Raw genomic sequence first — 10778 nt, forward strand, 5'->3', positions numbered from 1 at the left:
TTGGAGATTGTGAATAGTCAAAAGTTGTAGACACACTCTTTAAGATAATAACTACATTTATTTTATTTCATTTAATTTAGAAATGTGAGCAGCATTTGTTAAACGCCGAATGCACTTTTCGAGGATTTCGTACGACCCCTCTTAATTTCAGTACAGTCATATGGTCCTTTGAAGTTTCTATATAGGCACATAAACTCCAACTTTTAGCACTAGTGCGATAACGTAGCACCATGTGTACTGAAAAATATTGTTTGGTAGACATGGCGATACTTTAAAATTATCAGGATTTCAAACTAAACTTTCCTCAATGTAGAACACCGAGAAGCTAAAGTTTGTTACATACACGGCTATGAACGATGGCAGCCGCTTGGTCACAGGGCGTAAATCGCTTAAAGTGGCCATTAGTATTTGAAATCTCCATGTTGTCGAGTCAAAACACGCCCGGGTATTCAGCGCCAAACATCCACGTCAATGATAGTGTTCTAATTTCTGATAATATAGGTACCACCCTTCGGAGAGGGGAAAGAAATAACGCGAACTTTGCTTTCGACTGGAAACCGCAGAATGCAAGCCGTGGCCCCGGGCGCCCTGTCCACTCATGGAAGCGGTCCGTCGAAAATTACCTACGAGCAGCTGGTTTGAGCTGGAGCGAGGCCACAAGGGTCGCTGAAGATAGGAAGGCGTGGCGCGAGCTTGTGAAGGCCCTTTGCACCTCTGGGGTGCCTTAGGACTACCACAACAACAACAGGTACCACGTAGATGAGACAAAGTTTACCAAAGAGGTTCTTCTTCTTCTGTCGATGGTTTTTTTTGGGACCAGAAAGCAGCGAGGACGCTTAATGCCCTGTCTGTCGCGTCCCGTACATCTTTCACGGAGCATGTGTGTTATGTTGTGGGAAGCCGTGCCACATGTGCATAAGAAAAAACCTTCAAATCAAGAGTGAACAGGCATCTTCGGGGAGAGCTCACTCCATCGTAGGCCACGTCTTTGCCTTTGGCAAGTCTGTGGCCAACAGTAAGCCCATTTATAATAATAATAAAAAAGACGTCTGGCCGGCGGCAAATATGCAGTCTGGCTCTGTCGCGCCAATACGCAAGAGCGATAGAGATAAATTTAGCGTTTAGCGTCGCAGGAATGCCATTCGGCTACGGGGCCTGATCAGTTTAGTGACAATAATACCTAACTTAAACTGCATAACCTTTTATCATACTTTTATCTCGGGAACGCGTAGACAATACATATTTGAATTGAAATTAAAACAATATAGAAACTTTGCCATTCCATTTGATACTGATCTATCCGTATTACAAATGATGTTTCCGATACCACAGATCAGTGACACAAACAGTACAGTAACAGAGCGAATAGCTAAAATATACGTAATCGCCAGTTCGTAACCAGTTGCGATCGAGAATTTATATTTTGTACAAAAACTCTTGAATTTCAACTGGTATCGTACAAGGACGAAAAATCTGCTATTGCAACTGGTTACGAACTGGTGGTTATATACGCGACCGAAGGGTAGTAAACATACATAACTAGTGCAATGGTGCGCCCACACAGGTTGTTATAAATGTTATATAACATAGTGTAACAGAGACAGCGCGCCATCGCGCCATCGCGCCCAGTGTTCCCGCACCGTAAACTTCACGCGATAACCCAATATGAGTCTTACATAAGTAGCCTCCAACACAAGAGCATGCAAGTTTCTCGGTCTTGAGCGGTATCGTGCCAGCTTTCGCCATCTCTTTACGTAAGCCTTGGTAGCTAATAGTTTTATTTTAAGAGAAACTGTCTAGTGATAATTTACAAGGAGTATTTCCACAAAATATAGTCCCGTGTGCACTATTACTGGAACCAACAAAGCCACAGCGAGTCCACGTCTAATTACAAGAGGTCCTTAATTTTTTTGCCACCTGTGCCCACGGTTTAATTAAAACGAATTATCTTCCGGTACGCGGGAGTACTCGTGCTGTTTCTCTTTTCTTTCAGGTAAGCGAAATTGCTAGTTTAGTATTTGTACAGAAAAATGCTAATATTATTCATTTTTGATGTGGTTGAAAGAAATAATGACAAATTCTGGCAATGTGAGCTAGTATTTTTAATTATGAGTCCATCTTAACATTTAGGTAATATTTTGTAGTCTTATTTTATGCCCGCTATTTTGTTAGGTGATGTCTGGTGCGCCTTTATTATCTTCTGAATGGCAACAAGCGACCTGTGGGCTGTGAGTATCGTTTTGGTTTGTTCCATTCGTTGTTTGTTAAGTTCGTCAATTTGTTCTTTCGTCACCCATTCCTTATTCGTCACTTTCGTCTGTATTATTTTTTTATAAGTAATTTCAATTTTATTTCTACTAACTTATGTCAATGTCCTCTTGGATTGAAACGAGACATTTATCTTAACTAGACTTGCGCTAAATAGGTATATCGAACGAAAAAGATTATCCTACAAAGAAAAAGTCCCATCAATAACATAAGAACGATCTTTAAGATAAAATTGAACAAAAACGAGACCCTCGACGAATACAAAACGTCCCCAATACAATATAAAATATATTCGCCCTGTATCTGTATCAACTTTTTTATGTACACTTTGATTTGCCGAAGGGTTCAGATTGCGCTTTGTTACTCGTATCGGAGTGAGTTTTCATATTTTTCCGAAAGATTTTGCCCTAAAGTTTGTCCTTATCCGATTATTTCGATACGGTATATTCCAATATTGCTTCTCCGATATTTTGTCGATCTGATTGCATTCTATTCAATTTTTATCTTACTAAAATTCCTATTCCTTTCTAACGGGTTCAGTAACTTAAAAGGAAAAACGGATACTTTACAGAATGACTTTGTTGTTCGTCTGTCCGTCTGCCAGTATATCATCCTGCAATACCTTTTATCTCCCCAACGCATGGACATATTTGGTTATAAACATAGGTACCTATAGAGTCTGTGCAGAAAGTGAAGAGTCACAGAATGTATTAGAACATTTAGGGTCCCACACATACATACTAAGGCTTTGTAATACTATATTATGTTCCAATGAATGGTATATTTTCACACTCTAAAGCATTTTAGTTAAATATACTAATTATTTTAATTTGCAGTTTTTGCACGGAACCCTCGGAGTAAAAGTCCGACACACTCTTGGCTTCTTTTTAATACATTGGGATTTAGTGGTTTAGCGGGACCCCGCTGATAGATATCATGATCGTTTTTTTTCATGGTGAGGCGTAATAGGTAAACGATGGATAATATATTGACGCTTAGGGTACATGTTAAGTACCTGGCTCATATTGATGTTAGTTTAGGAATATCTATACGTCATCGTAAATTACACCATCTATTTAAATGGTGATTGCTTAGAAAGCTGGAATATCTGAGTTACATTACTCAATTAATATATCCGCACAATACCTGCCTAATTGCCTATCTAAGAAATGAGCCATGTGACGAAGCATTTAAGCGCAGATTGAGAAACCTTTTGTTAGATAACCCCCTGTACTCTGTAAATGAGTACATGGATTTGAATTTTTGATGACATTATAATATTTTTCACTGTTATACAGCGTGTGGATTCCATACGGGCGAATAATTTATCCAGTTATAGTATCTGATCATACGAATCGTTTATAATAATCATTTTGTTAAAAAGTGTTCTTAAGTAATTAAGAATAATTATTTTTTGAAATCTGGCCCATCAGCAATGTACACCATCCAATTAATTTCACATGACATAAACGTCATGTCGTAATGACGTTTAGGTAGGTACGCTAATTGATGTGGACATAATACATTGCGTGCTGAATTTTTACACACGCTGTATAATATTTTCTTGCTTTGTGATAATTTTATGATATTGTAACTTAATTTATTAATTTTATTTAGCTTGGCAGGTGTATTTTCTTTCTTTGTAAATGACGATCCTAATTGGGAGACACAATTATTTTTATTTAGAGTCTATTATGTAATGTATGACGACCGGTCTGGCGCAGTCGGTAGTGACCCTGCCTGCTGCGCCGCGGTCCCGGGTTCGAATCCCGGTAAGGGCATTTATTTATGTGATGAGCACAGATATTTGTTCCTGAGTCATGGATGTTTTCTATGTATATAAGTATTTATATGTTATATATATCGTTGTCTGAGTACCCACAACACAAGCCTTCTTCAGCTTACCGTGGGCCTCAGCCAATCTGTGTAAGAATGTCCTATAATATTTATTTATTTTATTTATTTAATGTTTGACGATCATGGTGAGAAGATAAACATAATTTTGACATGTAGCAAATTTGTAGTGTAATTTTTATCATGAAATAAAGAAATCTAAATCTAAATCTATCCCGGATTTTTTTTTAACATAGATAACCCTCTCATGCATTTTTCACGGTGGCCCAATTCACCACAGTGACATACACTGACGTTTTTGTGCTTATTTATGGGTTGATAAGTAACATTATTGCTCACCGTCAATATTTCCTCGTTGAACAGGCAATGAACAGCGACAATTGCCATGGTGAATCAGGCCTCTGGAAACACGTTTCAAAACTGTGGGCCGTATCTTGCTTATCCGCTATTCCAGTCAAGCAGCAGGAACAAAAACCCGTCAAGTTTTCCAACTTTTTTCTTGCAACAATGTGAAAGGTTCCGAACAACGAAGACGCATTAAAATTCACTTTGGAGTTGCTCGCGTAATGAAACGTTGCCAGATTAATTAAACTATAAAAATGGCGTCTTGGCATTAAGACGTAGCTTAAAATCCTTGCTATTGCGTAAGTTTAATAGCAAAGGTACGCTGTCGTTAAAACTACAACAAGCGTTCTGCATACTTTGTAGGTACACTAACCTAATCTATGTAACTACCAAGGTGCGTAGCCAAATGCACAAACGATTACGATAATATCGTTATCATAGCTAGATATCTCTTTCGCTTTTCTGCATTGGCGTGACAGAGCCAGACTGCGTTTTGATCGGCGTCTAGCATCAACGATTGTCATTTCGGCTAGTCCGGTAGTCCTTGACAATTCCCAATATATGACACGCTTTTGTCATTTATTGACAATTAACAATGATTATAAACTGAAATATAAATTATATAGTAGTGTTACTATTAAAAAACAAATCAAAAAATATTTAATGAAATTATTTGATTTGTTACAATGACTTAAAAATCATTAAAGTGACATTAACAATCGCTGAGTGACATCTATTGCTCAATTTCCTGATGATTGGCTATGAATTTTTAAGTATTGAAGAAATAATAATTTTAAGGTTAAGATAAGCATCCCTAAAATGTACCTACGGTCACGGACTTTAATTGTTGATCCACTTCTAGCCATTTTATACTGGATATTTCATGGTTAAGCTATGACGTGTATAATTTGAAATTATGAAAATCAATGCCAATGGATAATTTTTGACACCAATGCAATCTACGTACTTTCCACTGTTAAAATCTCAAACTTTGCTCATTTCTTGTCTCGAAATAGTTATTTGTTTTACAAGGGGACAAAGTTGTTGTTTAACCGCACGTGCCAATATTGATAACCGAGCAAGCGAAAGCTATTCAATATTGAACCGCGAGCGCGAAGAATGGTTCAAAAATTTAAATCTTGAGCGTTGCGAGGGTTTCAAGGCAGAGGCACGTAGGTTAAACAAACTTTGCCATCGAGTGACACACAAAAAATTTCACCACACCAACACGAACGAAATACTGACTATTAAATTAAATTAATAAAATAAAACATCGAACTAAATCAAATTCAACAATCTATTCAATATTTATTCTCTTTTAATTTTTTCAATATTTTTTCTCTTTGTAATAGAAGACTTTTTATAGACACAATGTTTTTATTTAAAATCTTAAAAAATTAAATTAATAGCCCAAATCTACTACAAAATATTATGTTTAATGTACCACATCGCTCCTTACGTCCTCGTAATTTGTTTTATGTGAGTTTCGCACACGTTTTTTGGTCGGGCAACACCGACCAGGTCAAACGTCAAGTTAAAGCTGCATATTTCAATAATGTGTTTTAATTATTAAAAATGTAAAATATTAGGAATTACAGTGATAAATGGATGTACCACATCCTAATTAAAGTGTGAAAGTGTTATCATAAGTTTTCATGCAGCCTGTGAAGCCAAATATTGACGACAAAAGTACGACAACTGTCAACGGAGTAACGTTCAAGATTTAAAATTACACCGTATTTAGTGGTGTTTTTTGGAAGATATTTACAGTGTTACAGAACAAACTACTAAGATGACAACACGTCGGGATGTGATAATGGCTAGAATGAAGCAACTACAGGAAGAACTTAAATTAGCTAATGAGTTCAACAAAAAGCTCCTTCAGGAACAGGAGGAGAGTGAGCAGGAGATTGAGCGTGTTGTAAGAACAAACACAAGCCTCAAAAATCAGCTAGCCAATCAAGATGTCGAGTATGAAGACCTGCAAGGACAACGAGATGAACTCCAGGCAGTCGTAGAAAGGTTCCAGCATTGCCAAGAGATACATGAGCAGGCATTACAACGCATCCGGGACCTCGAGCAGCAACTGCAGGAGTCGGATTCAAAACGGTATTGCAAGTATTGCTCCGGGAACTCCGCTCCGGCTGAAAACAATTTAAGTATATTTGCTGAATTTAATAGCTTCGATTTAGATGTGGTTCATGACAGTGCACCGTGCTCCCCAATGAAGGACCATGTAGATTTAAAGGAGTCTGTGCACTTAGAGGGCGGCAGTGATCCCAGAGTGACATTGAAGGGGTCAAATAAAATTAAAAAATACTTAAAGTTAAGCAAATTTATAAAGAAATCAAAGCTTTTAGTTAAACGACAAAATTCTATGTTTAAGACAATACAGTCCAGATGTAACAGTGTCGCCTTAAGCGATGAACTTCTAAATTGTCAACACCGACTCGACCTGACAGCACAGGAGTTGAACAGTCGCTCCGATGAATTGTACAAATTAGAATCAAAACTGAAAGACCTGAATAATAGATATGAATTGACAAGTAAAGCATTACACGAGTACATATCTTTTATGAATAATGTTCTAGATCCATCGAGCGGGTACCCGGTGTGCATGGACTCGCCTGCGCCTGCTCGGCGGCGCCCCGCCGCGCCGCACTCGCCGGCGCTCCGTGCCGCGCTGGCGGCGCCGGGGTCGCCCGCGCTGCGTGCCTTGTTCGCGCCGCGCCCGAGCCCCGCGCCCGCGCCCGCGCCCGCGCCCGCGCCCTCTCCGCGCCGCGAGCCCGAGCCCGCCGCCCGCCGCCCTGTCCCGCCGAGCCCCGCCGTCGCCGCGCCGGCTCCGTCGCCGCCGAGCCTCCTGCGGCTGGCTCTCGAGCGGCTGACCGTCGAACCTGAGCCGCGGTCGCCGGCCCCGACACCGTCGAGCCTCCTGCGGCTGGCTCTGGAGCGGCTGACCGTCGAGCCTGAGCCTCGGCCGCCGGCCCCGTCGCCGGCGCGCGCGTCGAGCGCGGCGCCCGCCCCGGCGCCCGGCGCTCCGCGCGCGCGGAGCCGGGACCCTCCGCGGTCGACGGTCATCTATTCTGACGCAATCGGGGCCGGCCTCGGCGTGCTGCTGGGTGAATGTCTCCGGCAAAGTGTAACAAATGTGTGTTTGCGTGGTGCCTCCGTCGAATCGGTCGTGCGCCGCCTGGCGAGGGACAAGTTTGACAGTGGCACCACTCTGATTATACACCTCGGCGATAGTGTGGGTGTGAAGAGATCTCACGTGGGATCCCTCATACGCACGCTGTCCGACATTGAGCGACATGGAATTTATAAAATTATTTTATGCTCTTTTCCGTATTCCGACTCTGTTTCCCATGAGCACAACGTTAGAGTGTCGGAGTTAAATTCCATGTTGTACAATGCGACTTGTTACGAAAGCGCTTACCATTTTATTGATCTGAACATTATGTATAAAAGAAATAATTACCGTTTTAGACTAAGAGATAATTATTTGAATGTACCACGGAATTGTAAAGTGACGACAGCAAAATTACTAGCTTACAACGTAGAACCGGGGTTTTTTGACATTTCGGCCAGTGGCAACGGTGCCGGCCGCGCGGCGAGCGCCGGCGCGTGCGCAGCCTCCCCCGCGGGCCGCCCACAGCATTTAAACTGACGGCTGAGACAGCGGAGAGGCCCCGTGAGCTTAGGTTAGTTCACCAAAACCTACAGGGCTTCTCCAGCAAAGAGTTAGAGGTGGTTCTTTTCTTAGAATCACAAGATATTGATGTCATGTGCGTTACGGAGCACTGGCTCACAGAATATGAATTATTAGTATTTAATATCTGTAATTATGACATAATTAGCTCGTTCAGTAGAAAGTCCGCCATTCACGGGGGATCATTGATTATAGTAAAAAATAAATTTAAATGTAAAGAAAGAAATGACATAGTTAAACTTTCTACTGAGCGAACTATAGAAATATCATGTATAGAATTGGAGGATTTTTGAGTCTGTGATGGAAGATGCGTTGAGACGAGTGTTTGTTAGCAGTAAGAAGATAATAATTTGTGGGGACTTTAATGTTAATATACTAGATCCCACGCATGGACACACAGTTAGATTCTTAAATCTTTTTCAGTCTTTTGACTTGTTTCCGCTTTTCCACGAGCCCACAAGAATTACAGCCAGTACGGCGACTTGTTTGGATAATATATTCTGTAATTGTGAAGTTGAAAAGAAAGATGTCTTTAGTTGTTTCAGCTCTGATCACTGTGGTCAGAAAGCTTATTTCCAAGTCAACATTGTAAAACAACAGCAAGCGATTACGTATAGGCCTATCACTGCTAGCCGAATGGATAAGTTTAGAGAATCTATTATATCGCAGGTACCTACTTTGACAGGTATAAGCAAGCAAGATCCTGATACATTATACGGGGAACTGTCGAGTGTCATCCACGACGTCCACAAGAATATTTTTAAGACGAAGACTGTACAGCAAGGCCAATTGAAGTCAAAGTTTAGTGACTGGGCCACCGTCGGTATCCACAGAAGCAGGAAGAGATTGTATGACCTGTATGAAATGAGGAATTTTAACCATGATGAAAATTTTACTGAATATGTAAGGAGGTATTCAAAAGTGTTTAAGAAAGTTTGCGCCGCGGCTAAGTCTGCATTCTTAAGCAAGAAGGTCAGGTCGGCAGACAATAAAATAAAAGCTACCTGGAATATGATAAACGCTGAAACCGGGAAGACGAAACCACGTGATGGCCATTACACACTAAAAGTTCAAGACCAAGTATTGTCTGCAGACGACGATGTTGCTGGCGCCTTTCAACACTTTTTCACCAACATAGCCACTTAGCCACTGATACTACACGGAATTTAAACTCCTCTGTAGTTAAGGCAGGTCTCTACTTGGACAATTACAATGTTAAGAAATGCAGCATGGAATTATATTTCCAATTTACTGACCCCGAAGAGATTATTAAAACTTTCAAGTCCTTAAAAGTTAAAAACAGTGAGGACATTTGGGGGATATCTGTGAAAGTCGTGTATTCAATTATTGACGTCGTGGCACCTTATCTAGCCGATGTGTTTAACGCTTGTGTTAGGGAATGTGTGTTTCCCAATCTGATGAAGTATAGTAAGGTTATTCCTCTGTTTAAATCAGGCAGCAAGGATGACCTTGGAAATTTTAGACCAATTTCCATACTTCCCGTTCTCAGCAAAGTGTTTGAGAAAATTATATTGAACCAGTTCTGTTGCTTCGACATTTTAACACGAATGGATTACTTCAGCATCAGCAATTTGGTTTTACACGAGGTCGTTCGACGACAGATGCTGCCTCTGTGCTAATCAAGCACATATACGATGCCTGGGAACTCTCGTTAGATGCTATCGGTATTTTCTGCGATCTCTCCAAAGCTTTCGATTGTGTGGAGCACGACACACTACTACACAAGCTGAAGCACTACGGTCTATCCTCTAAAGCTTTACAGCTTGTTGAATCTTACTTAAACGAAAGAACCCAGAAAGTGGTTGTAAATGGTACTGAATCTAACGGTACAACTGTAAAGCTTGGAGTACCACAGGGTTCTATTCTGGGACCTTTTCTTTTCCTTGTGTATATAAATGATTTGCCATGCCTTGTAAAGAACAAATGTGAGATAGTCTTATTTGCTGATGATACTTCACTAATTTTCAAAGTTGATAGGCAACTGAGTGACTATAGCCATGTGAATGAAACTTTGAAGGAGGTACTAGAATGGTTTACAGCAAATAACTTGCTCCTTAATGCCAAGAAGACGAAATGTGTTAAATTCTCTTTACCCAATGTAAGGAAGACAGATACTACCATCACGCTGAATGGCGAAAACCTGGACCTTGTCGAGAATACGCTCTTTCTTGGTCTTACTTTAGATTGCAATCTGCAATGGGGTCCTCATATATCTGCCCTAGCAAAAAGGTTGAGCTCTGCCGCGTATGCCGTAAGGAGAATTAGGCAATTAACTGATGTGGAGACAGCTCGCCTAGTTTATTTCAGTTACTTTCATAGTGTTATGTCTTACGGCATATTGGCCTGGGGAAAAGCAGCAGATATTCAAACCATCTTCGTTCTCCAGAAACGGGCAATACGATCTATCTACAACATGGCGTCACGTGACTCACTGAAGGAACGCTTTAAGGAGATAGACATCCTTACAGTAGCTTCACAATACATACTAGATGTGATAATGTATACTCATAAGAATCCTTCCTTCCTTTAATGTATACTCATAAGAGTCCTTTAAGAAACTGTCAGATATTCATAGTTATAATAC

General features: G+C 40.6%; 1 protein-coding gene across 1 annotated transcript; it reads left to right on the top strand.

The window, feature by feature from the left end:
• The first annotated feature begins 5970 nt into the window (after positions 1 to 5970).
• LOC125229194 (translation initiation factor IF-2-like) lies at positions 5971 to 8264 on the top strand. Its single transcript, XM_048133987.1, has 2 exons — positions 5971 to 6626; positions 7059 to 8264. Exons 1-2 carry the CDS (start codon positions 6260 to 6262, stop codon positions 8129 to 8131), a joined length of 1440 nt encoding a protein of 479 aa, XP_047989944.1. The 5' UTR covers positions 5971 to 6259; the 3' UTR covers positions 8132 to 8264.
• The last annotated feature ends 2514 nt before the right edge of the window (positions 8265 to 10778 follow it).

This window comes from Leguminivora glycinivorella, chromosome 8 (assembly GCF_023078275.1).
Source record: "Leguminivora glycinivorella isolate SPB_JAAS2020 chromosome 8, LegGlyc_1.1, whole genome shotgun sequence".
Taxonomy (NCBI): domain Eukaryota; kingdom Metazoa; phylum Arthropoda; class Insecta; order Lepidoptera; family Tortricidae; genus Leguminivora; species Leguminivora glycinivorella.

Excerpts from the sequence above, each read along its gene's own strand:
- LOC125229194 (XM_048133987.1), top strand. The coding sequence starts at position 6,260 with ATGACAACACGTCGGGATGTGATAATGGCTAGAATGAAGCAACTACAG. Across the intron at positions 6,627-7,058 it reads TCCGGCTGAAAACAATTTAA|ATCCATCGAGCGGGTACCCG; the intron begins GTATATTTGCTG and ends ATAATGTTCTAG.